The 26519-nt window shown below is 33.3% G+C and overlaps 5 protein-coding genes and 5 pseudogenes across 10 annotated transcripts, besides 2 other annotated features; 3 read left to right on the top strand and 7 right to left on the bottom strand.

The window, feature by feature from the left end:
- Window positions 1–9606: part of a mobile genetic element that runs on past the window's edge.
- Window positions 440–1416, top strand: TVAGG3_0027500 (annotated as a pseudogene). The gene has a single exon. A coding segment is annotated over exon 1 (977 nt).
- On the bottom strand, window positions 1759–2299 carry TVAGG3_0027510 (annotated as a pseudogene). The gene has a single exon. A coding segment is annotated over exon 1 (541 nt).
- Window positions 2675–3241, bottom strand: TVAGG3_0027520 (annotated as a pseudogene). The gene has a single exon. A coding segment is annotated over exon 1 (567 nt).
- Window positions 4300–5214, bottom strand: TVAGG3_0027530 (organellar and viral DNA polymerase type B; the record flags this gene model as incomplete). Its single annotated transcript, XM_051220328.1, has 1 exon — window positions 4300–5214. The coding sequence occupies one exon, from the start codon at window positions 5212–5214 to the stop codon at window positions 4300–4302; it is 915 nt and encodes a 304-aa protein (XP_051105314.1).
- On the bottom strand, window positions 6269–6870 carry TVAGG3_0027540 (annotated as a pseudogene). Its single transcript has one exon. A coding segment is annotated over exon 1 (602 nt).
- A 2586-nt stretch (window positions 9607–12192) lies between the features above and the next one.
- On the bottom strand, window positions 12193–12555 carry TVAGG3_0027550 (uncharacterized protein; the record flags this gene model as incomplete). The annotated part of the gene is made up of 1 exon (XM_051220329.1): window positions 12193–12555. One exon carries the CDS (start codon window positions 12553–12555, stop codon window positions 12193–12195), a length of 363 nt encoding a protein of 120 aa, XP_051105315.1.
- Window positions 12556–17663: 5108 nt separating this feature from the next.
- On the bottom strand, window positions 17664–19348 carry TVAGG3_0027560 (protein of unknown function, DUF563 family; the record flags this gene model as incomplete). Its single annotated transcript, XM_001289767.1, has 1 exon — window positions 17865–18245. The coding sequence occupies one exon, from the start codon at window positions 18243–18245 to the stop codon at window positions 17865–17867; it is 381 nt and encodes a 126-aa protein (XP_001289768.1).
- Window positions 19349–21206: 1858 nt separating this feature from the next.
- TVAGG3_0027570 (uncharacterized protein) lies at window positions 21207–21569 on the top strand (the record flags this gene model as incomplete). Its single annotated transcript, XM_051220330.1, has 1 exon — window positions 21207–21569. One exon carries the CDS (start codon window positions 21207–21209, stop codon window positions 21567–21569), a length of 363 nt encoding a protein of 120 aa, XP_051105316.1.
- Window positions 21570–23503: 1934 nt separating this feature from the next.
- Window positions 23504–26519: part of a mobile genetic element that runs on past the window's edge.
- Window positions 24598–24888, bottom strand: TVAGG3_0027590 (annotated as a pseudogene). The gene has a single exon. A coding segment is annotated over exon 1 (291 nt).
- On the top strand, window positions 25575–25976 carry TVAGG3_0027600 (uncharacterized protein; the record flags this gene model as incomplete). The annotated part of the gene is made up of 1 exon (XM_051220331.1): window positions 25575–25976. The coding sequence occupies one exon, from the start codon at window positions 25575–25577 to the stop codon at window positions 25974–25976; it is 402 nt and encodes a 133-aa protein (XP_051105317.1).

Genomic DNA, 26519 nt, shown 5'->3' on the forward strand with positions numbered 1-26519 from the left:
GGAAGAGAACATTGACATTGACCCAGAAATGTTCTAAAAATAAAATTTTATTTTTACATGTCAAATTTCTTCTTCTCTGGTCTGGTTCAGGTTCTTTCTTCTCTTCTTCTACTTTCTTTTCTTTCTTTTCTTTCTTCTTCTTTTCTGGTGGAGTTATGTCAAACTTCTCAGAACCATATTTTTGTAAAAGTTCTTTGTCCTTTAATAGCTCTTCTATTCTGTTTTCTATTTCATCTTCAAGAACAGCGCATGTGTCTTCTTTGCATTCTAAGAAGTTTTGTTGGACTTCATCTTTCCAATCGGCGTCATCTCTGTCAACAAGTCTGTCATTGACAAATTTTAAGACTTCTCTGCTTAATGTTTTATGGTTCTTGTCATATTCCCAGAAACAGAACTTTAGAACAAATTCACCTTTCTTGTTTACACTATGTAAGATTTTATGGTCGACAGATGTTTTGCTGTCGAAAAGTTTGTCTCGAATATAGATGGCGAAATCGCTAGACATTTTCTAAAAGATAAAAATTTTAATTTTTCTAAAAATATGTTAGAAAAAAAGTTTGCTGACATTGACAAAAAATTTGAGAATGTTTTAAACAAGAACAAGAGGAAGTTGGAAAATGCTCAGATAAAACCCATACATGACAAGTTCTTATTTGCTCAGAATGGTATAACAGGTCTAATTGCACCACCTGGGTCGGGTAAGACTTTCACTTATCTTAAAATGGCTGCACAACAACAAGAACTAGATGAGAAGAACCCATTCTATGAGTTAGTTGTTATTTGTAGTACTTCGGGTCAATTTGACCAAACCGTCAATTCGTTCAAAGATATTATAAAGAGTCTAAGTTAGTATGTATAAAAGACTCTGAGTTGTTAGATTGGATAAAGAAGTACCAAAGAAGAGTTTTGAAGTACAATGCTATAAATGAGTATATAAATTCGAAGTTTAAAGACCCAAATGAGGAAATGCAGAGAATATTAGAGAAGAAACACTTCAGAAACAAACAGAAAGAGATAGAATACATTTCGAAGAAATTGCAATCTTACGATTGGAAGACTTACCCTCACAGATGTCTTCTTATCTTAGATGACTTTGCTTCTCATCCTTTGTTAAAGAACAGAGAACAAGACATGTGTCGAATTCTTAAGAAGCTCAGACACTTTAACATCTCAGTTGTCATTTGTGTACAGACAGCAAAGAGTTTAAGTAAGGATGTAAAGAGAATACTTACTGACATTGTACTTTTCCCCGGATTGTCCGAAGACGATTTCATGGAACTTATGAAAGAGTCCATGGCAGGTAAGTTTGACAGACATGAACTATGGGAGAAGTACAAAGTCATACAAGACCCTCATACTTCTTTCAGAATTCACATCTACGCAAACAAAGTTCAAATTGTAAAAAGTCAAGCTTGAAAAATGTAAGTGTTTAGTCTTAGTCTGTTGTGGTGCTGCAGCTTTCGGTTCTTCTGGCTTTGGAATGGACTCGGTTGGTGGTACGTCGGACATTCGTTTGTGTCCTGTCGGAAGGAAGAACTTTTCCAGTTGGAAGGAAGGACTCGGAATGTCGGAAGGAAATTTTTTTCCAGTTGTCGGGAAATTTTTTTTCCAGTTGTCGGGAAGAACTTGGAATGTCGGATGGAAGAACTTGGAATGTCGGATGGAAGGACTTGGAATGTTGGAAGGATTTGACAAGACAATTTACCTTATAGAGCTACCTGAGCCATCTGAAGTCAAGCGTAAAAATAAATGGTTCATCTACTCTACTTGTTTGAAGTTGTCAAAATACTCTGTTATTTTTTCTTTCAGTAGCGGCAAATCTTCTTTGAAGGTAAGTATTGTACAACCTTTAATATCATAGTGTGTTTGAGGTAACGTATCTTGAACTATTTGTTTCACATCTTCATTTGGTGTCATTGAAATCGGTAAGTTTTTCGCGATAGAACCAATTTCTGTCAGATTTGTAAATCTTAGCAAGGTCGTAAAAGCTTTTGTTGTTTCTTCTGACTAAATGCAACATAACCATATCTCTGTCTTCTTCATTTTCCATCTCTTCAGTATAAATCATATACTTATAGTTCTTTTCCTTTCCTTTTGGTACCGAACGTGGTATTCTTTTCTGAAGGCTTTTGTCTTCTTTCATCATATCTTCTCTCTGCTTTGTACAAAGTTCGTCAAGTAGCATAAGTATGTAGATTGCATAACGAGGTGAAGCCCACATTGCTATTGAACTAACTAGGAACTTATGAACATATATACCTTTTAGATGTGATGGTAAGTTTTGTCTGTCTTGGTACATCTTTTTAAGTTCTACATGTTCAAACTCACTGAGGAGTTCATGAGTGCTATTTAATTCAAACCAATCGTCTGTATGTTTGGTATCTGGAGCAAAACATGCTGTCAAAATACTTTGCACTTGGTACATATCGTCTTTGACCGAACGAATGAGACGTAACTGTTTGTTAAACTGTATGTACTCGTATTCTTCATTTATGGCTTCATGAACGATAGCAGTTGTTGTGTTCTCTGTTGTTGTCATATCTGTTCTTATATTCCGGATAAAAAAAATATTTTATAAAAAATTAGCGTTATTTTCTGACTTTCACAAAAGACCAAAAATAAACGCTTTACATGTATTTTTCAGCAACTTCGTCAAATAATTTTATAGCTTTACCTATCTCATCTACTTCAAACGTTTCTTTACCTTTCGTGGAGCACCATACATTTTCTCAAACTTTTCAAGTAGTTCTGTTTCTGCAGCTCTCATATCGTTAACGAACACAACCTTAACTCTATTGACTATACTGTCATATCTTTGAGTTATATTATATGTTCTTCCTATCTTATATCTCTTTGTATTGAAGTCCTTCGGTTTCTGAACGATGTAAAGTAAGCCTTCACTGCAACGTTCCGTATCGAATGAACCATATGTTATGAAGTTATATCCAACAACTGGGTCTAACCATAACAAAACTATTGGTATAAGACTTTTGTCTATAAGATATGCTGTAGTTCCATAGAATCTTACTGATATCATAAGCTCAGGATTTCTTGTCAAAATTTTCTGAGTAGAAGCAGTTCTAACCCAGTCGTGGGATGTTTTCTTTTCTGATAGTGTTAGAATGTCTGACAAAGAATATTTCTTGTATTTCTTTGAGTATCTTACGTTTAAATCACCAATTCTAACCAATTTGGTGTCATTGTCTATCTTTTTAACTGTTTCAAACTCAATGTTTGACATTTTCTGTTTCTTACATACAAAATAAAAAAAATATTTTATAAAAAACTAACTTTATTTTTTCTATCTTGTATCTTAAGGAAATTCACGAAATTTGGTCATTTTTTCACGATTTTAGGGATTTTTTTGACGAAGTGTCAAAGTTCTCTTCGTCACTCATAACACAAAAATAGTGTATTTTTGACGAAGTGTCAAAGTTCTCTTCGTCACTCATAACACAAAAATAGTGTATTTTTGACGAAGTGTTAAAGTTCTCTTCGTAAAAAAATAACAGTTATATAATGAAATTTGGTCATTTTTTCACGATTTCAGGGATTTTTTTGACGAAGTGTTAAAGTTCTCTTCGTAAAAATATAACAGTTATATAATGAAATTTGGTCATTTTTTCACGATTTCAGGGATTTTTTTGACGAAGTGTTAAAGTTCTCTTCGTAAAAAAATAACAGTTATATAATGAAATTTGGTCATTTTTTCATGATTTTCATGAGTTTTAGGCGACCAGGTTTTTTTCCCTACTCGCAATTTTTTACGATTTTCATGAGTTTTGGCGACCCCGAAAAAAGTCTGGGTCGCAAATTTTTACGATTTTCGTACGGAATCTCTATCCTCGGTTTTTCGAGGGTAGCAAACATATGAGGAAACTCATGAAATTTGGTCATTTTACTCGGCAAAAATATATTTTAGGTGTCACCAGGTCCCTCGGTCCCTCGGTCCCTCGGTCAACTAACATCTTTTTGAAAATGGTGACAACATGACATTTTGACAACAACACAGGAAATAAACTTCTTCGTATATGTTTTGTCATGATTTCATCGAAATGAGTGTAAATCAGACAAAAATATATTTTAGGTGAAGAGGTGCGATCTCACCTCCTTTTTCACCTGTTTTTTTACCTCTTGAATTTTGTATAAAAGATATGATTTCAGGGATTTTTTTACGAAGTGCAAAAGTTCTCTTCGTAAAAAAATAACAGTTATATAATGAAATTTGGTCATTTTACTCGGCAAAAATATATTTTAGGTGAAGTGGTGCGATCTCACCTCTTTTCTCACCTCTTTTTTTTATAAGCGTTTTACATGAATTGTACGATGTATATTTGAAATTCTAAACAATTTTGTGGCTTCTATTTCTTCTGTCAGTATGTCAAAAGTTTTCACAATATTGAATGTATCTTTATATTTCTTCTTGACGTCAGACAGAAGGAAATCTTCTGCTGTTGGATAGTTTTTGTTCAGAAATGTCAACATGTCCATTTTATCTTCTGCTGGCTTCTCTACTTCTTTCTTTAAGTCAGCATAGTCGTTTCTCATTCTTTCTATCTCTTTGACGGAGTAGTTATATTTCCTCATTGCTGCTTTACATTTAGAACATTGTGGGTTCATTTTAGCATTGTACATTGAAATTTGTCCTGCAAGTACAACTATAGCGTCAATGGTTTTCTTTAACTCAAAAGTTGCTGGTTTTATTTGTTCATTCCATACTTTACCTCTTCTATCTTTATCTCTTATCTGCCATACACATTCAGCAACTAACGAAACAAAGTTGTCGTAGGTCTTAAACTCCTCCGATTTATATATGTCAGAAATATTTTTATATAACATGTCGCAATCTTTGTCCATGACTTTGTGGTTGCAATGAAATCCAAGAAACTCATAGTTTACCTTTCGTATGAACTTCTTTATTTCTACTGAGTCAGTTGCTTTGACTTCTATTTCATCGAATTCTGGAATAGTGAGTTTTTGTTGTTGGATTTCAGGCAATTTGGGCAAATGGTCGATGAGGTCCTGCATTTCATAAAGATATTCTTCATTTGTTTCATCTTTTGCACAACAGTCCAAAGTACTTGTTAAAAGTTCTTGCTTTATCTTCTGGATTTCTGTTTCGAAAGTATATGAAGAAGGAATGAAGCTTTTCATCTCTACTAACATTGAAGTTGGGTTCATGACTAACGAGTTTGGTGCTGTTGTTGCTAACATGTTCTTACAATAAAAATAAAAAATATTTTTTTAAAAAAACTAACTTTATTTTTTATTTCGGGAAAATTCATGAGTTTTGGTTGAAAAATTAGGTGAAAAAACAGGTGAGATCTCACCTCTTCACCTAAAATATATTTTTGCCGAATTCAGAACAAAACTCAAGAGTTTTGGTTGAAAAATACGGTGGAGCCAAAAGTGGCTCGACCTCAAAACAAGCATTTTGTGAAGAATATACCAACCGCCGGAAAAACAGCGGGTTGCTTTTTATACAAAATTCAACGGGTGACAAAACATATACGATGAAGTCATGACAAAACATGTACGATGAAACCTTGACAAAACATTTACGATGAAACCTTGACAAAAACATATACGAAGAAGTCTTGACAAAACATATACGATGAAGAAGTCATGAAAATTCAACAGGTGAAAAAACAGGTGAAAAAGGAGGTGAGATCGCACCTCTTCACCTAAACTTTATTTTTGGGTCCTTTACGCTCATTACGATGAAGAAGTCATGACAAAACATTTACGATGAAACCTTGACAAAACATATACGATGAAACCTTGACAAAACATATACGATGAAACCTTGACAAAACATTTACGAAGAAGTCTTGACAAAACATTTACGATGAAACCTTGACAAAACATATACGATGAAGAAGTCTTGACAAAACATTTACGATGAAGAAGTCTTGACAAAACATTTACGAAGAAGTCATGAAAATTCAACGGGTGAAAAAACAGGTGAAAAAAGAGGTGAGATCGCACCTCTTCACCTAAAATATATTTTTCAATACTTTTTCAGCACTTTTCCGTAGTTGTATATGAAAGACAATTCGAGATAAAAGTCATAGTACAATGGAATTATATGCTGCACACCATTTGTTGTGAACCAAACTTGAAAGTCAGAGAAACTGTTACTAGGTGGTTCGTAGAATTTAGAAGCAAAGTCATAAAAGTCCTTACCAATACTTAGAAAACTATTGTTGCTTGAACTGAAACTTGCATGGCACATAACATTTTGAGGGTCAAACACATTTCTATAAACTGTCAAATCTGCTGGTGGAAGTATAAATTGAAATGGACCATCTGGTGGTAATGGTTCGTTCTGGTTTAGTAACCGAAGAAATTGTGCCAAGAACGTTTGTCTACTCCCCAAAATAAAAACTCCGTATCTCTTGGAGGGTTAATTTCAATCTTTTGAAATGAAACGGTGGAGTTCATCTTGTCATATTCTAGTTTCAGATAGTATGTTCCATTTAGTAAAGAGGCGTATTTTTCTTGAAATTCCCAATAGTATTTGTTTATTTGAGTTTGAAAGTCATTTAGAGTTTTCTCAAGACTTTCGTCTGAACGAACTGTAAAGATCCTCATTTCGTCAAATTTGTCTATTAGACCATCAGAACTTTTATACTGCCCATGAAAATATACTGCGAACATAAATGCGTTAGTTCTATTTGAAAACAAAACTCTTCTAAATCCTATTGCCTTTGCATCTGAAGAACTTTGAAGCCAACGAATTGGATAGTCAAACCTGTAAGCTCGGGATGAAATTTCTTCATCTGATATAGTCCTACCAGCATTTGTAAAGATATAGTCTAACGGTTTTGTATCTGCTACTTTTGTTCTTTGTTTTTCAACCTGAAGCATTTAATATATGTAAAAATATATGGTTTTAAAATGGTATGCCATTTCATATTTCTCATCTAACAAACAAGTTTCCCAACGGTCTTCTCCAACAAACTCAGCGTACATTTCAAATAAAATAAAAAAATATTTTTTTTTCTCTTTACTTTACATAACCGCCTGCTGCCATAAGTCTTTGACGCCAACCCATACTAGCTAATGAAGGTTGACTTGGTTTAGTTTGGAAACTAAACTTTGGTTTTGGTTTTATCTTCAGTTTTTGGTTTTTTTCTTCTTCTATCGGTTTTTCGTCACTTTTTCGGTTCCGCTGACTTTACCTCACTTGCAGGAACAGTTGTGTCGTCAACATCTTCATAAATATCATATGCCATTTGTTTTTGTTTTCCTTTCAACTTTTTGTGTTTGTTGTAAAGTTTAGAATATTTTGACTCTAAGTCAATGAGATGTTCTATAATGAACTGTTGGTCAGTGAAGTAAACTTTTCCATCTGTTTCTCGAAAAGCTCCTTCAGACTTCAATATTTTATTTGTGAGAGTCTGTTTCTTTTTTGAGATACTAGCCGTTCCATTTTATGAAAAGTGACTTTGTAGTTAGGGTTTGTATTTCCAGACCTGGCACTTTCTATTATTGAATTTTTCTCTTCATCTGTAAGTTCTTTGACAGGTTTTGACAATGGTTCTGAACTTTTTGTTTGTGGTGTCAAATCTACCGTTTCAACTTCTTCGGTCATTTCATCTCAGTAAAAAATTTTTAGTTTGGTTTGTTTTCAACTGGTTGTTGTTGTTTTTTAAGTCGGTCTAAAACTTCCTGAGGTATAAGAAGAACTTGACAAAACACGTTGTGTAACTGCTGGAAGCCGACAAATCCATCTTGAACCCATTTGTCTCAATGCTGTATTGTTCATTTCATCTCAGTAAAAAACTTTACATTCCCCACGTTTGAGGCGTTGAGGTTGGTTATTGTTTACCCACTGTTGTGCATGGTTATATCCTCTGTTAAAGAATCTTTCACCTTGGTCCATATAGTGTCCTGCTTGGTTATAGTAGTCATTTGCTTTGTTATAATAGTTTCCTGCTTGTCTTCCTACATTGTCCATCCATCCTTGAACTTTTCCTCTTGTTTCAGGATTTGGAATAAGATTTGTTGCATCTCGTGCTACATCCCAACCTTTCTGTACAGTTTGTATAATAGGTTTGCTTTCTCTTTAAGTATACTAATGTACTCAAAATCTCCTTCCAACTCCAAATACACCTCTGGCTATTGTTCCCACTGCGGGCAAAAATCTGGATGCAACTCCTGCTAATGCGCCAAATAAACCCATTTCTTATGGGTTAAAAAAGACGAATCCAAACAAGGACCCCTATGTTTCTAAAGCGACAAAGAAAGCACTCATGGTAAAAATCTTTAGTTCAACACCAAATGCTTGGTTTATGGATATCTTGGAAAACATTCCGAGAGTTAGAACAGATGGACCTCCATACTGGCTAATATTTGTCGGTCAAAAACACAAGATACTGTGAAGCCATACCATTACAGTCCAAAAATATTTTAGATATCTTAGCAGCTTTGACAATATTCGTTGACAAATACCATCCAACAAAACTAACATCTGACTGTGAAAGTTCTTTCAAATCAGACGATGTAAAAAACTATCTGCGTTCAAAAAATGTAAACCAATATTTCATTGTCGACCAAAACCATTCTGCTCTTGTGTCATTGACGGTTGTATAAAAATGTTAAGAGACTTAAACCAACCACAATGGTGAAGCAAATGAAATGTCATAATGACGACAAATATAGACACTTCTCCATGGCAAAGATGAGACAAGTTTAAATATTTACAATAACCGTAAACAAAAAGGTTTGGGAAACCACTCCCCGAAGAAATGAAAAAACAACCCTGACATAGAGAAAGACTATATATTTAATAATTTAGTCAAAAGAGACAAACAAGAAAGAATGCCGGGCTTCAAACTTCAGAAAGGTGACAAAGTAAAAAATAGAAATACTAAACGCGACCCATATGAAAATACTATTGACTATGACAACAATGGGAACCCGACAGGTACTCACATTCGTGTTCGTAAAAATAGAAGAAAGTATACAAGAGAATATTATGAAGTTTTAGGCAAACATGGCAAAATGTACACACTGCAAGCAGAAGATAAAACTACTATTGCCAGACCTCGTTTCAAACTTGTCAAAGTTCAAGGTGGTATACTTTCAAAGACAGTCCTAAACAAATATAAGACAAACTCCTGACGAATATGCTAAAGAAGTTGAAAATGACGACTAAGCAATTCTATACCATGCGTAAACTGTCATGTAAGGTGGCATGTATTCTTTACTTTGTCCCGTTGTTTGTGTATATCCTGAAACGAAATGTGTATGGTTTCCTTCTCCCTGAGTGTCACTCCAGTAACAATTTATGGCAAACTTAACGTCGTCTTTAACATCATATCCTTTACCTTTTTCATTCCTGACCAATCCCAATATCTATGCTTATGCCAACCTGCTTGAGATGTACTTAAATCTATGTAGTGACTGTGTGCAGGTAAATTTTCACCTGAAATCGTTTTACTTCCACCTGTTTCCTTTGAAGAGTTTGCACAATACAAAAAACCTGTCGACTATTTGTTCCCATGCACCAACACCAAACATTACTTGAGGACCTCTTGCTTCCATAGATGTATAAATAGAACCTACTGGGTTCATTAAATCAAACATATGAGACATTACAGGATTGTCTCTTTTGAACTTAAAATATAGTGCAACTATTTCAGGTTTCTTCTGGTTTGTGTCAGAATATTTTTTATAATATAATCTTATGTTTTCAGGGTAGGTAAAATCTTGACTATAATATTTATTTCTGTCATCTTCATAATAGTATACTATTCTCGTTTTTTCTATTGCATTATATCTTTTATATCTATAAAAATCTAAAATATAATGTTAGCTTTTGTTCATCTACATGTGGTGTTCTGTTGTCATCTCCATAGTCATAATAGTATGGTGCTGGAGCTGGGTCAGGCAATGTCATATCTGTCATTTCATAAACTCGGAAATATTTCTTTTGTTCGTCTCCATATAAGTTTAAGTAGCAGTTGTTGTCTAATGGAACTTTAACTTGTGTACCATCGTTCTTTTTTATAGCTTACATACATTTCATTGTTATTTTCGGAATGAGTTTATACCGTATACCATTTTTTAAGGAATGTACAAACTGCCATCTAAAATATTTGTTTTCTTCATTGACAGAAAAGTCACCAACAATAGTTTCAATATTTTTTGTTCCAACTAAACTTTGGTATATTTCATTGACATATGTTTTATCTGCTTTTGTCTCTAATGTTTCTTGTAAGTTTGTTATATTTGCAATGGTATGTGTATGGTTCTTGTCTGCTTCTTCTCTAACTCATCGTTAACATATGTTTTATCCGCTTTAAGGTCTAAACATCCTGAAACCCATCCTGTATCGGCTTTACTTTTTAAAATCTTCGATGTCCATTCATGGTACCAGTCAACCCTTTCTTTCATTTCGTTATCTTTTCATCCACATATTCCTTATCTGCTTTCTTCTCTAACTTACTAGCCACACATGCTAACTCATCGTTAACATATGTTTTATCTGCTTTCTTTTCAAGGCTAACGTTTAAGTCTGTTATTTCAGATATAGAATGTGTATGTCCAACGGCACTTTTACTGTTTAAGGTTTCTTGTAAGTCTGTTATTTCAGATATAGAATGTATATGAGTCTTTTTAGAATATTCGTTTTCAGCTCTTGTCACTTCACTTGACATTTTATTGTCAACATATGTTTTGTCTGCTAGTTCAGGATGAGTATGTTCTTTTGTTGCATAAGCTTTGTCAGCTCTTTCTTCTTCTTTTGCTATTGCATCGTCTACATATGTTTTGTCTGCTTTGTTGTCAACATCTGCTTTCAAAAGAAGTTCATTTATAGGTTTCTCGTTTAAAGTTCCTTTTGTTGGATTTATACAGACAGTATGGTTTTATTGTCTTGAAATAGAAACTCATCTGTCATTGGGTTTAATGTCAGTTTTAAGTTTCCTTCTTTCAATGACTCAGATATCTTAGAATAGTTTGAAAAGTTGTTGTGTTCTTATTTAGAGCTTGTATAATGAGTTGTCGGTTGTGTTGTATTTCTCTCATAGACGCTGTTTCATTTTGACATTTTTATTCTAGATAAAATATGGCTTTCAATAGAAAAAGAAAATTCAAGAGTTGCTACAACTAAACCATTAGATGAAACTTTTTACGAAATGTCGGTCAAAAGTTTGAGACAGAGACCGTAAAGCATGAAGGCTATCGTTTTGACTACCCGTTAAGATGGTTAAGAGACCCATCTGTCACAAAAGCTATTGGCTTTCGTAGAATGAAGTTTGTGTCTGTAGAAGATAAAAGTTTTCCATTTATTGTAAGGTTTCATATAGATTATATATCTGAAGGGAAACGAAAAATGTGGGAAGAAATTGAGCTAATACAAGTTGACCTTTCATCTTCTCTACAGACTGCGTTAAAAAAATATAGAAGATAAAATAAATTCATGTTATGCAAAATATGCTGATGAATATGCAAATACCGAGAGCACACTTTATGTGAGAATTGTATATGACAAACAAAATTCACAAGTGTCATTTCAAATCTACGAAGACAATCCAAAGAAAGACGAACAAATATATACAGAATTCACTGCAATGTCATGGTATTATTTGCAAAGAAGTTAAATCAGAAAGTCGAACTTCCTTTAGCAAATATCTACAGTCGATATGCAAGAGATGAACCATATTTATTTAAAGATGTTTTCGACCCAGCTGCTATTATTGTTCATGCTTCATTTTCTGGTGCACAAAACTCTTTTTTATGCTTGGCAAATGACTTTACGAAAAACCTACAAAGCTATATGAACCACCAAGTGGAAGTATTTCAGACTTTCAAGTATGGTTTACTACAGATGGAAGAAAGAGAATAATTCCATTATACCATGCGTTTTACTTAGAACTTAGTTTCATATACAACTACTATCGAACGGTAAAAATATAATTTTTTTAATACGGTTGAGGTGTTGGATTTGGTTGTCAACTAGACTGTGGTGCAGGTTCAGGCTGTTGTATAACAGGGGCTTGCTCTTCTGGTTCAGGGTCTTTAGGTATAATACCAACGAACTGACCTACTCTTTTACCAATATTTTTGACTCCGTTCCAAATTCCTCTTCCTACGGTTTTATTCCATTCCATATACCTCTTCCAACATTTCGAAAGAAGTTTCCAATACTACTGAAGAAACCCATTTACTATATGTAAAAATCTAATGTCCGCCTAGTCTCTTACGTTTCCTGTTGAGTTCCATAGCATTCTTTAACTGGAGCTCATACATTCTGTTTCTCCTCTGGTAGAAAACATATTCTGGGTCAACTCCTGTGTTCGCGTCATCTGCATAAAGTTGTTTATATCCCACTTCAGGGTTTGTATAAAACTCTTTCCATCTCATATTTGCATACCATGGTGGCAAACCTAACGCAGCGTCATTTGACATGGCAGTTTGCATTTGTACATCTGTTGGCACTTGACCATAGTTTGCCATTGCAGTTTGTATTCTAACTTCATTTGGAATATTCTCTGGGTTTGGTTGTCCAGGTTGCTGTGCATTTGCTAAGTTCTGTGCGTCCATTTAATATTAGATAAAAATATCTCTTACGAGTACATATGCTGAACATTTGCAGGCATTGGTTCATCTTCATATTCTCTGTACTTTCTGCCACGTCAAATAAATAAATGACACAATGGAAAAAACCTAAAACAAGTAGTCCTATTTCAAACCACATTTACTTACTAGTAAAATTTCTTTGTTATGACACTTTCTCCGGTTTATAGGACCTCTCTCATATTCTATCTTGTCATATCTAAACTCATAGTCATGTATGTCCTCTAACCATCTCATAACGGTTTCTAAACCACTTTTATCGGATGTAAAGTAAAAGCATGGATGGTTATGTATAACGTCTAAAGTTTCTAAAGAGTCTCTCAAAGTCCAGTCTACTTGGTATTGAAAATCCCATGTGTTATAGAACGGCGGGTCCACTATAAAGAAAACATTTTCCTTGTCTTTATATTTTTCATACAACTCTGTCCAATGACATCTCACAAACTCTATACCCTCAATATATTTTTCTATGTCCTCTTTGAAAACATTTGTATAGTTAAGATATAAAACTTTTGACATAAGTGTTTCAATGTCATGAACTCTTATAGAACCACTATATAATAGTCTAGCAGATATACTATCCCAGTCTATATATTCTGCTTTTTTCAAAACCTCTCTCACAATATTTTTGTTATCTAATGGTATACGTTCCATCTTACCTATAGGTATCTTTTCTTTTAACTCTTTCAATATATTGTTTGTGTCTGGAATATGTTTGAGACGGTCCATATAGTTGTCGAAGTCATTGCATATAATCTTTGAGTCTGGGAATATTGTATGGCACAAATGGGATATATAGAAACTTCCACCGAACAAATCTACAAATGTTAGACCATTCGGTAGTTTCTTAAGTTCTCTCAATATAATATCTTTACATCTACTCTTATTTCCAAAGAACGGTAACGGTGGTTTTGTAAAATTCATTTATATATAATAATAAAAATGTTTTTACCCGAAAAGTGACAGAAAAGTGACAAAACATGAAAACATATATAATTTGTGAAAAGCGACACATTATATAATGTTTTCGACCCAGAAGAAGGCTTCTCAAAGTATACTTCCTTGGAACGCCTGTAACTTTTCCTGTAGCGACGATAGACCCTTACTTGTCCGGACAAAGTTATACTAAACATCTTCAGGGCTAGAGGGCACGAAGTGCCTGGAAGCCCCACATACCTGACCTGAATATTATATAAAAAATCTCTTTAATATCTATATTTCATATTTTGATCGATTTTTAAGGTTTTTGCGAAAAGTATTCAATTATTTTTGCTATTTGGTCGGGTAAATGTCAGATTTGCGACATTTTCTGATATGATATTCAGATTCTACGTTGATAATAATGCTTATAGAACCCTCTTGCTATTGTGTCAAAATTGCGAAACCGATAGCAAAAATATCTCGCAATATCAAAATTGAGATATTGAGTGAATTATGCATTATAGAGATTAAAAATCTGATTTGTGAAAACATCTCATCAGTTTCTAGCTAATTCAAAAATCTTTACTATCTTATTCGATTAAAATGAAAAGGGAATAGTTTCATTATGCTTTAAATGACAGCCTTATAATATAATCATAGTTTTCGCTCAATATGCAGCATTTTTTTTTCGAAATCTATGGTCAATATCCTAAATACTGATTGCTTTGCATTCATATCTCTTACATTTTCTATACCCGCATCACTATTCATTGCTATTCCTATCTTTTTCATTTTTGTTTGTTTCTCATAATTTCTCAAAAAACATGATAACTTGATATTTGTAAATATCATACTTTATAACGTAAATAAGAACCTGACCTATTAAGAAAAGCAGTAATGAAAAGAAAATCTGAAATTCATAAAAATTACAAGTTTCTGATGACAATTAGCTTAATTAAACCAGGTACAAGATTATATAATTGTATTTTCTATCCAATTATCCATATAATATCTTATCCAGAAAAAAAAACTTGATCAATACCAAATGATTTTTTAACTAGTAAATAAAGTATTTTCTTTACACACACATTGTACATCATAGTTTTTTTTTGGTTTCGCAAAACATCCAAAAACAAATATGCTATAAAAGTGATAATTTTAGCAAAACGAAACCCTTATATAGAATTTTATATAAAAAATGCAGTTAAAATTTTCTGAGGGCAAAACTTTTTCGCGAATATTAGAATTTCCCAGTTTTAAAATTAAAAACTGTGCTAATGCATTGCATTAATCAATATTATAGCAACAATTTAATTAAAAATTTTCTGAGGGCAAAACTTTTCCGCGAATATTAGATTTTTGTAAGTTTTAATGTTAAAAATGAGACGATACCATGTGAGGTGAATTTTTCCCATACCACGATCGTCCTTTTGAACAGTATGCAGTGGCAAAGGTTGATATTCAGACCTGATCTTTTAGGGGCAGATGCGCTATATATGTGCGCATCTAAACGTGTAGCAATGAATGGAAAATATTTTTGGACCCAAGTTATTCACATTATAAATTTATCAAAAGTCAATATTTAGATCAAATATTCTTATGCGCATATTATATAGCCTTCATATAACAATATTATATATGTGACATATGAATATCTCACAACTTATAGTATGACATCTTATATAACTAATTCAAATATCGAAATATGAATATAAAAATTGTGTCACGATATATTATTGGTGAATTTATGAATGAGTAGAGTAGAGTGCCCCCAAATTTGGAAATTAAAAAAGTGACTTACCCAAATTTGGAAGTACCAAAATGGGTAATTTGAGTTTTTTTGATCAATATGAGCTCTTTTTCATTATTTATAGCGCCATCATATAGCCTATACATTCACTCAATACCCCTCTGACTCTTAGCCAAAAACAGATTTTTGCACATAGTATATAACTTATATCCTTTCTCATATTTTGGAATTTGGACTTAATATCTATCAGCGCATATAGTATAATGGCACACAAATATGGCTATAGTGCGTTTTATTAGAAAGCTTACAAGAAGTTGTAATTCAATAAACTATCTAATTCACATATTTGTTTTTGAGACATATAAAGATATGTAGATTAATATGTGATATGAGTGGGAATGTATGGTAATGTGATGAGTGGTAGGAAGTGAGAAGATAACAAAGATGATAAAGAATTTGTATCAAAAGTGGTGATTTTGGTGGGGGAGAGGTTCATGTTGTATGGCAAGAGGGTTCATTATGTTTGGATGAAAATATTAGACAGATAGTGAATATGGAGAGAAATAGTTTGTGATTGCGGCAGAAAGACCTGGAAGGGGGTCCTTTCTCAAGGTCAGGGCCCCCTTCTAGTCTTTCTGGTGCCGGAAGGAGCGCTTCTGACCGGTCTGGGCGCTCCTCCCGGCACCATCTTTGCATTTTGCAATTGTCGCAATTCGAAACAAAGTTCGCCCGAAAGACCGGGAAAGGGTCCTTTCTCAAGGTCAGGGCCCCTTCTCGGCTTTTTGGTAATCTGGAGTCAAATATCATTTATATAATTTTTTACTTATATTTGTCACTTTTTTAAACGTAAAATGGAGTGGGTCTTCCTATCTCATCATCAACCCACTCCCGGCCCTATTTGAGTTTATGAACAAACTCAAATAGGGCCGTTAAACATAAAATTATATTACAGTGGCCGCCTATCTAATAGAGATAGGCGGCCACATTTCAACATCCTCAGAAATGCGCTAAAATTCAAAATAATGGCAGCCACATATTTATATGTGGCTGCCATTCGATATTTACATTGTTTAAAACTTGTTTTTTCAGGTAACGTCGATGAATTTTGACGTTACCTGAAAAAACAAGTTTTAAACAATGTAAATCGCAAATTTACAAATACGATCACACAAAAGTATATTATCTTTTGTTTTTGAGTCTGGCCTTCGAATCATAAATATGACCAGACTCAAAAACAAAAGATAATATACTTTATCGTTCATTCTACGAAAGACCTTCAAGGAAAGGTCTGTTTTCCTTATCTTTTGAGTGGGAGTCTCAAAACTTTTTGAAACTTCCATTCAAAAGATATGGAAAGCAGACCTTTTCTTTATTGAAATACGAAAGTCCCCCTCAATAAATTACATTACGATACATATCTTAAAACTTTTGTTTTATAAGATATGCCGAATCTCAAAATACAGAAGTGCACATATAAAATATACGAACTTACGATATGCATGAGATGGATAAACCATACACATGCTTCTACTCCTTTGGTTTTGAAAATTAAATAAAATTTTTCTTATATACAAATTATTACGCCATTTTACTACTATCACTCATATATACACTAGTATATAAAGTGATCTATCATTATATCACTGAACTTTAGGTTTAATAATTTTAAATAAATTCTCAAAATCCTATCCTATTTCTATATTCTGCTTCAGCGCACATAGTATATAGTATACCAAATTCATATCCTTAATATTACATTCAAATTCCAAACTTGACCAAATTATATAATATAAAATATCTTACACTTTTGATATCTGACTAGAATAAGTATCAAATATTCATATATAGGAAACATACAATTGAATACTATAATTATTCCAAAAATTGTAAGAATATGAGATTATGCAATCTTATGCAACATCAAGTTGGATTCAATCTTGATATATGTTAATGCCTAGTGGTAGTACTGATATTTCACCATAGGCATTATAGGTCTATCTATAACAGAAAAAAAGTGCCAACTCGGGGCAGTGGAAATGATTTTCCCGAGTTGGCGCTCCTCAATTAGAATCCCTCTGGCGCACTCCAATCACTAGAACTTGGTTCTCCCCTTGTATATTCCCCCTCCCAGGTGGGAGATGGGTGAGGAAATTGAATGGTTTACATTGAAATTTAAATAGTTTACAAGCCCCCTCCCACTGGGAGATGGGAGCATGTGATCGGGAAAAGAATTCTCATCGAATATTTTAAAAAGTCGTTTTTAATGAACATTTAGACAGCATATTTAATACTTTTCATAATCCCTCATATAAAATTAGATGAAAGACGTCATAAACTATTCAAAAAAATCCAAAAATAATCAAAAAAAAAAAAATTTTTATGAAAAATTATATTTTTTACTATCGTCTTCTCCCCATTGGGAGCTACCAGTGGTTCGGGCGCCCCCAATGGCGCAAAAAAAGTAGCTCCCATCTTACCTTGTATAATTTACACCAAAAGTGAGATTCATTAAGCGTTTTTTTTTTTTTTTGAATTGGCGTGGAAATGGTATTGAGGCAGTGAACATTTACTGCTTTGAGGTAGTACGAATAGTTTTATATTTCACTCAATACCAAACTCTAGTATAATTTAATATAAAATATGTTATATTAGTAACCGGATATGAAGGTTGGAGAAAATCTGTTAAACCTTCAAGGCTTGTCCATGCACCATTACATACAGCATCGACAACTCTCTGTGTGTAATTAACCATATCTGTGTAATTCGTTGGTTGAGGCCAGCCACTATTAAAATGTCTGCCTGAATGAATTACATCAATCATAAACACATGAAGGTGTGTGCATAACTGCATATTTGGTAAATCAATCATATCAGAAAATAACAATACCATTCCTGTTTTTTCATGCATGAATATTCCATTATAAACATTAGACTCTTGAATTGAAACAAGAACTTTCAAAGACATCCAATATTTAACGATTTCCATAATAGGAATATCACAAAATTTATCATCTCTAATCCATCTGGCTCCTTGTTCGAGCTTAGTTCTTATATTGAGCACCCTCACAAGCTCGTCTGCATTATCTATAAATCTATTAGATCCAACAATTCTATTGGCTACAACATATCTCTCTGGTTTGATCCTCTTATATTCTTCTTTTTCATATACATCGCTCTGATACGCTGGAGGCCACCGCTTGTCAATCCATGAGATTGTTCTAATGTATTAATAATCCATATCTTTTTAGCGAAAACTTGATCTGTAGGGTTCGTATAGAGATAATTTATTTTAAGGCCTAAATAATGAGCTATATCAAGTGTAATTTCAGCAAAATAATTTGGATTAAGAACTAATATTCCTTTGTCCTTAATTTCTTGTGGAACAAACATCATAGCACACAAGAAATCATGAATGTTATGGCCATACTGCCGCCAAAAGTGAACACAATATACTAATTCGTCAACTACCTTGCAGGTTTCTTGGATTGGAAAAATATGATTATTAGTCTCATAAGAATGTAAACGAATAACAGTATCATTTTTTATAAGCATGTTTCTTTGACAAAAAACATTTTCCATTAGTGTTATGTGAACGATAGATTGTGTCGTAAAGTTTACAGGAATGAATTGTTTATATAAAAAAGGCATTTTTGTGATTTTTGTAAAATTTAAGCTGCTATCTGGCTCACGTGTCACGATTGTATACGTTTGAAGGTATGGAAACTTATACCACCATTCCATTCCGGTAATGTTTGGCTGATAAGGAAAACAAAATAGGCCATCTAAATTTGTATCAGGGCATTTCATTGTTATTATATAGAGATATAATAACAGACACATCAGTAGAATATTTGCGCGGGAGAGATAATGATCGAATGCTTTTAAAAAATCTATCATGATATCTGTTTCCGGCCAAAATGAAAATTTTCATGACCAAAATGAAAAAAAAATTGAAAGAACTTTGAGAAACTGTATTTAATGACATATAAAATTAGTCAAATTTACATTAAGTTTTCAATTGAATTGTGGTCTCAAAATAATTTTGAGTCATAATGTAAATTCGAGACATTCAAAATTATTGAGGTAAAATATTTGTATAGATGTAGATAAATACATTTCCGAACTTTCTCATTCTTTATCAAACTTTTACATACAATTCAGAAGTTTACTATCATCTGTTATGAAAACAAATACTGCGTATAATATGGCATAATTAAGAAATATTGTTTTAAAACTTAAAAAAAATCAGAGAACAAAAATTTATTAAAAAATTTAGCTTAAATATCAATCTACTTATAATTTTAGTATCTAACCAAATTGAATGTTTCTCTCCTTTCAACTTTCATGTTTTCAATGAGCTACCTCAAAAATTGAATTATATTCAATTTAAAAGAGGTTTAAAATTGAAAATACTACAAGAAGTGTGCCTTCACCATTTCTAGCCTGAGGTATAGATAGAATAGATCATAAGAAGCTTAACTTGAGACTTAGGAGAAAAACTGCGCAAATTTCAAAGATGAGAGAATCAATTAAAATTGAATACTTTTTCATTGAATTTTTTTAATTCAAAAACAAACATTCATCATCGTAAATATTTATTTTATACTTATTTTATAGTGCATTTCCTTATAAGTTCTCAAGTTTTTCAAAAAGAAATTTATTAAAAATATTGAGAATCAGATAACAACAACCTCTGGTTCGCTCTTTATCTAGCCTTTATCACTCAATTCAGGTCAGGTATGAGGGGCTTCCAGGGGCTGCGCCCCTTCTAGCCCTGAAGATGTTTAGTATAACTTTGTCCGGACAAGTAAGGGTCTATCGTCGCTACAGGAAAAGTTACAGGCGTTCCAAGGAAGTATACTTTGAGAAGCCTTCTTCTGGGTCGAAAACATTATATAATGTGTCGCTTTTCACAAATTATATATGTTTTCATGTTTTGTCACTTTTCTGTCACTTTTCGGGTAAAAACATTTTTATTATTATATATAAATGAATTTTACAAAACCACCGTTACCGTTCTTTGGAAATAAGAGTAGATGTAAAGATATTATATTGAGAGAACTTAAGAAACTACCGAATGGTCTAACATTTGTAGATTTGTTCGGTGGAAGTTTCTATATATCCCATTTGTGCCATACAATATTCCCAGACTCAAAGATTATATGCAATGACTTCGACAACTATATGGACCGTCTCAAACATATTCCAGACACAAACAATATATTGAAAGAGTTAAAAGAAAAGATACCTATAGGTAAGATGGAACGTATACCATTAGATAACAAAAATATTGTGAGAGAGGTTTTGAAAAAAGCAGAATATATAGACTGGGATAGTATATCTGCTAGACTATTATATAGTGGTTCTATAAGAGTTCATGACATTGAAACACTTATGTCAAAAGTTTTATATCTTAACTATACAAATGTTTTCAAAGAGGACATAGAAAAATATATTGAGGGTATAGAGTTTGTGAGATGTCATTGGACAGAGTTGTATGAAAAATATAAAGACAAGGAAAATGTTTTCTTTATAGTGGACCCGCCGTTCTATAACACATGGGATTTTCAATACCAAGTAGACTGGACTTTGAGAGACTCTTTAGAAACTTTAGACGTTATACATAACCATCCATGCTTTTACTTTACATCCGATAAAAGTGGTTTAGAAACCGTTATGAGATGGTTAGAGGACATACATGACTATGAGTTTAGATATGACAAGATAGAATATGAGAGAGGTCCTATAAACCGGAGAAAGTGTCATAACAAAGAAATTTTACTAGTAAGTAAATGTGGTTTGAAATAGGACTACTTGTTTTAGGTTTTTTCCATTGTGTCATTTATTTATTTGACGTGGCAGAAAAGTACAGAGAATATGAAGATGAACCAATGCCTGCAAATGTTCAGCATATGTACTCGTAAGAGATATTTTTATCTAATATTAAATGGACGCACAGAACTTAGCAAATGCACAGCAACCTGGACAACCAAACCCAGAGAATATTCCAAATGAAGTTAGAATACAAACTGCAATGGCAAACTATGGTCAAGTGCCAACAGATGTACAAATGCAAACTGCCATGTCAAATGACGCTGCGTTAGGTTTGCCACCATGGTATGCAAATATGAGATGGAAAGAGTTTTATACAAACCCTGAAGTGGGATATAAACAACTTTATGCAGATGACGCGAACACAGGAGTTGACCCAGAATATGTTTTCTACCAGAGGAGAAACAGAATGTATGAGCTCCAGTTAAAGAATGCTATGGAACTCAACAGGAAACGTAAGAGACTAGGCGGACATTAGATTTTTACATATAGTAAATGGGTTTCTTCAGTAGTATTGGAAACTTCTTTCGAAATGTTGGAAGAGGTATATGGAATGGAATAAAAACCGTAGGAAGAGGAATTTGGAACGGAGTCAAAAATATTGGTAAAAGAGTAGGTCAGTTCGTTGGTATTATACCTAAAGACCCTGAACCAGAAGAGCAAGCCCCTGTTATACAACAGCCTGAACCTGCACCACAGTCTAGTTGACAACCAAATCCAACACCTCAACCGTATTAAAAAATTATATTTTTACCGTTCGATAGTAGTTGTATATGAAACTAAGTTCTAAGTAAAACGCATGGTATAATGGAATTATTCTCTTTCTTCCATCTGTTGTAAACCATACTTGAAAGTCTGAAATACTTCCACTTGGTGGTTCATATAGCTTTGTAGGTTTTTCGTAAAAGTCATTTGCCAAGCATAAAAAGAGTTTTGTGCACCAGAAAATGAAGCATGAACAATAATAGCAGCTGGGTCGAAAACATCTTTAAATAAATATGGTTCATCTCTTGCATATCGACTGTAGATATTTGCTAAAGGAAGTTCGACTTTCTGATTTAACATTCTTTGCAAATAATACCATGACATTGCAGTGAATTCTGTATATATTTGTTCGTCTTTCTTTGGATTGTCTTCGTAGATTTGAAATGACACTTGTGAATTTTGTTTGTCATATACAATTCTCACATAAAGTGTGCTCTCGGTATTTGCATATTCATCAGCATATTTTGCATAACATGAATTTATTTTATCTTCTATATTTTTTAACGCAGTCTGTAGAGAAGATGAAAGGTCAACTTGTATTAGCTCAATTTCTTCCCACATTTTTCGTTTCCCTTCAGATATATAATCTATATGAAACCTTACAATAAATGGAAAACTTTTATCTTCTACAGACACAAACTTCATTCTACGAAAGCCAATAGCTTTTGTGACAGATGGGTCTCTTAACCATCTTAACGGGTAGTCAAAACGATAGCCTTCATGCTTTACGGTCTCTGTCTCAAACTTTTGACCGACATTCGTAAAAAGTTCATCTAATGGTTTAGTTGTAGCAACTCTTGAATTTTCTTTTTCTATTGAAAGCATATTTTATCTAGAATAAAAATGTCAAATGAAACAGCGTCTATGAGAGAAATACAACACAACCGACAACTCATTATACAAGCTCTAAATAAGAACACAACAAACTTTTCAAACTATTCTAAGATATCTGAGTCATTGAAAGAAGGAAACTTAAAACTGACATTAAACCCAATGACAGATGAGTTTCTATTTCAAGACAATAAGAACCATACTGTCTGTATAAATCCAACAAAAGGAACTTTAAACGAGAAACCTATAAATGAACTTCTTTTGAAAGCAGATGTTGACAACAAAGCAGACAAAACATATGTAGACGATGCAATAGCAAAAGAAGAAGAAAGAGCTGACAAAGCTTATGCAACAAAAGAACATACTCATCCTGAACTAGCAGACAAAACATATGTTGACAATAAAATGTCAAGTGAAGTGACAAGAGCTGAAAACGAATATTCTAAAAAGACTCATATACATTCTATATCTGAAATAACAGACTTACAAGAAACCTTAAACAGTAAAAGTGCCGTTGGACATACACATTCTATATCTGAAATAACAGACTTAAACGTTAGCCTTGAAAAGAAAGCAGATAAAACATATGTTAACGATGAGTTAGCATGTGTGGCTAGTAAGTTAGAGAAGAAAGCAGATAAGGAATATGTGGATGAAAAAGATAACGAAATGAAAGAAAGGGTTGACTGGTACCATGAATGGACATCGAAGATTTTAAAAAGTAAAGCCGATACAGGATGGGTTTCAGGATGTTTAGACCTTAAAGCGGATAAAACATATGTTAACGATGAGTTAGAGAAGAAAGCAGACAAGAACCATACACATACCATTGCAAATATAACAAACTTACAAGAAACATTAGAGACAAAAGCAGATAAAACATATGTCAATGAAATATACCAAAGTTTAGTTGGAACAAAAAATATTGAAACTATTGTTGGTGACTTTTCTGTCAATGAAGAAAACAAATATTTTAGATGGCAGTTTGTACATTCCTTAAAAAATGGTATACGGTATAAACTCATTCCGAAAAATAACAATGAAATGTATGTAAGCTATAAAAAGAACGATGGTACACAAGTTAAAGTTCCATTAGACAACAACTGCTACTTAAACTTATATGGAGACGAACAAAAGAAATATTTCCGAGTTTATGAAATGACAGATATGACATTGCCTGACCCAGCTCCAGCACCATACTATTATGACTATGGAGATGACAACAGAACACCACATGTAGATGAACAAAAGCTAACATTATATTTAGATTTTTATAGATATAAAAGATATAATGCAATAGAAAAAACGAGAATAGTATACTATTATGAAGATGACAGAAATAAATATTATAGTCAAGATTTTACCTACCCTGAAAACATAAGATTATATTATAAAAAATATTCTGACACAAACCAGAAGAAACCTGAAATAGTTGCACTATATTTTAAGTTCAAAAGAGACAATCCTGTAATGTCTCATATGTTTGATTTAATGAACCCAGTAGGTTCTATTTATACATCTATGGAAGCAAGAGGTCCTCAAGTAATGTTTGGTGTTGGTGCATGGGAACAAATAGTCGACAGGTTTTTGTATTGTGCAAACTCTTCAAAGGAAACAGGTGGAAGTAAAACGATTTCAGGTGAAAATTTACCTGCACACAGTCACTACATAGATTTAAGTACATCTCAAGCAGGTTGGCATAAGCATAGATATTGGGATTGGTCAGGAATGACAAAAGGTAAAGGATATGATGTTAAAGACGACGTTAAGTTTGCCATAAATTGTTACTGGAGTGACACTCAGGGAGAAGGAAACCATACACATTTCGTTTCAGGATATACACAAACAACGGGACAAAGTAAAGAATACATGCCACCTTACATGACAGTTTACGCATGGTATAGAATTGCTTAGTCGTCATTTTCAACTTCTTTAGCATATTCGTCAGGAGTTGTCTTATATTTGTTAGGAACTGTCTTTGAAAGTATACCACCTTGAACTTTGACAAGTTTGAAACGAGGTCTGGCAATAGTAGTTTTATCTTCTGCTTGCAGTCTGTACATTTTGCCATGTTTGCCTAAAACTTCATAATATTCTCTTGTATACTTTCTTCTATTTTTACGAACACGAATGTGAGTACCTGTCGAGTTCCCATTGTTGTCATAGTCAATAGTATTTTCATATGGGTCGCGTTTAGGTATTTCTATTTTTACTTTGTCACCTTTCTGAAGTTTGAAGCCCGGCATTCTTTCTTGTTTGTCTCTTTTGACTAAATTATTAAATATATAGTCTTTCTCTAAGTCAGGGTTGTTTTTCATTTCTTCGGGGGAATGGTTTCCCAAACCTTTTTGTTTACGGCTATTGTAAATATTTAAAACTTGTCTCATCTTTGCCATGGAGAAGTGTCTATATTTGTCGTCATATGACATTTCATTTGCTTCACCACCTTGTGGTTGGTTTAAGTCTCTTAACATTTTTATACATCCGTCAATGACACCAAGAGCAGAATGGTTTTGGTCGACAATGAAATATTGGTTTACATTTTTTGAACGCAGATAGTTTTTAATATCGTCTGATTTGAAAGAACTTTCACAGTCAGATGTTAGTTTTGTTGGATGGTATTTGTCAACAAATATTGTCAAAGCTGCTAAGATATCTAAAATATTTTTGGACTGTAATGGTATGGCTTCACAGTATCTTGTGTTTTGACCGACAAATATTAGCCAGTATGGTGGTCCATCTTCTCTATACCTCGGAATGTTTTCCAAGATATCCATAAACCAAGCATTTGGTGTTGAACTAAAGATTTTTACCATGAGTGCTTTCTTTGTCGCTTTAGAAACATAGGGGTCCTTGTTCGGATTCGTCATTTTTTAACCCATAAGAAATGGGTTTATTTGGCGCGTTAGCAGGAGTTGCATCTAGATTTTTACCCGCAGTGGGAACAATAGCCAGAGGTGTATTTGGAGTTGGAAGGAAGATTTTGAGTACATTAGGTATACTTAAAGAGAAAGCACAACCTATTATACAAACTGTACAGAAAGGTTGGGATGTAGCACGAGATGCAACAAATCTTATTCCAAATCCTGAAACAAGAGGAAAAGTTCAAGGATGGATGGACAATGTAGGAAGACAAGCAGGAAACTATTATAACAAAGCAAATGACTACTATAACCAAGCAGGACACTATATGGACCAAGGTGAAAGATTCTTTAACAGAGGATATAACCATGCACAACAATGGGTAAACAATAACCAACCTCAACCGCCTCAAACGTGGGGAATGTAAAGTTTTTTATTGAGATGAAATGAACAATACAGCATTGAGACAAATGGGTTCAAGATGGATTTGTCGGCTTCCAGCAGTTACACAACGGTTTGTCAAGTTCTTCCTATACCTCAGGAAGTTTTAGACCGACTTAAAAACAACAACAACCAGTTGAAAAACAAACCAACTAAAAATTTTTACTGAGATGAAATGCCGAAGAAGTTGAAACGGTAGATTTGACACCACAAACAAAAAGTTCAGAACCATTGTCAAAAACCTGTCAAAGAACTTACAGATGAAGAGAAAAATTCAATAATAGAAAGTGCCAGGTCTGGAAATACAAACCCTAACTACAAAGTCACTTTTCATAAAAATGGAACGGCTAGTATCTCAAAAAAGAAACAGACTCTCACAAATAAAATATTGAAGTCTGAAGGAGCTTTCGAGACAACAGATGGAAAAGTTTACTTCACTGACCAACAGTTCATTATAGAACATCTCATTGACTTAGAGTCAAAATATTCTAAACTTTACAACAAACACAAAAAGTTGAAAGGAAAACAA

The sequence above is a fragment of the Trichomonas vaginalis genome, chromosome IV, assembly GCF_026262505.1.
Source record: "Trichomonas vaginalis G3 chromosome IV, whole genome shotgun sequence".
Taxonomy (NCBI): Eukaryota; Parabasalia; order Trichomonadida; family Trichomonadidae; genus Trichomonas; species Trichomonas vaginalis.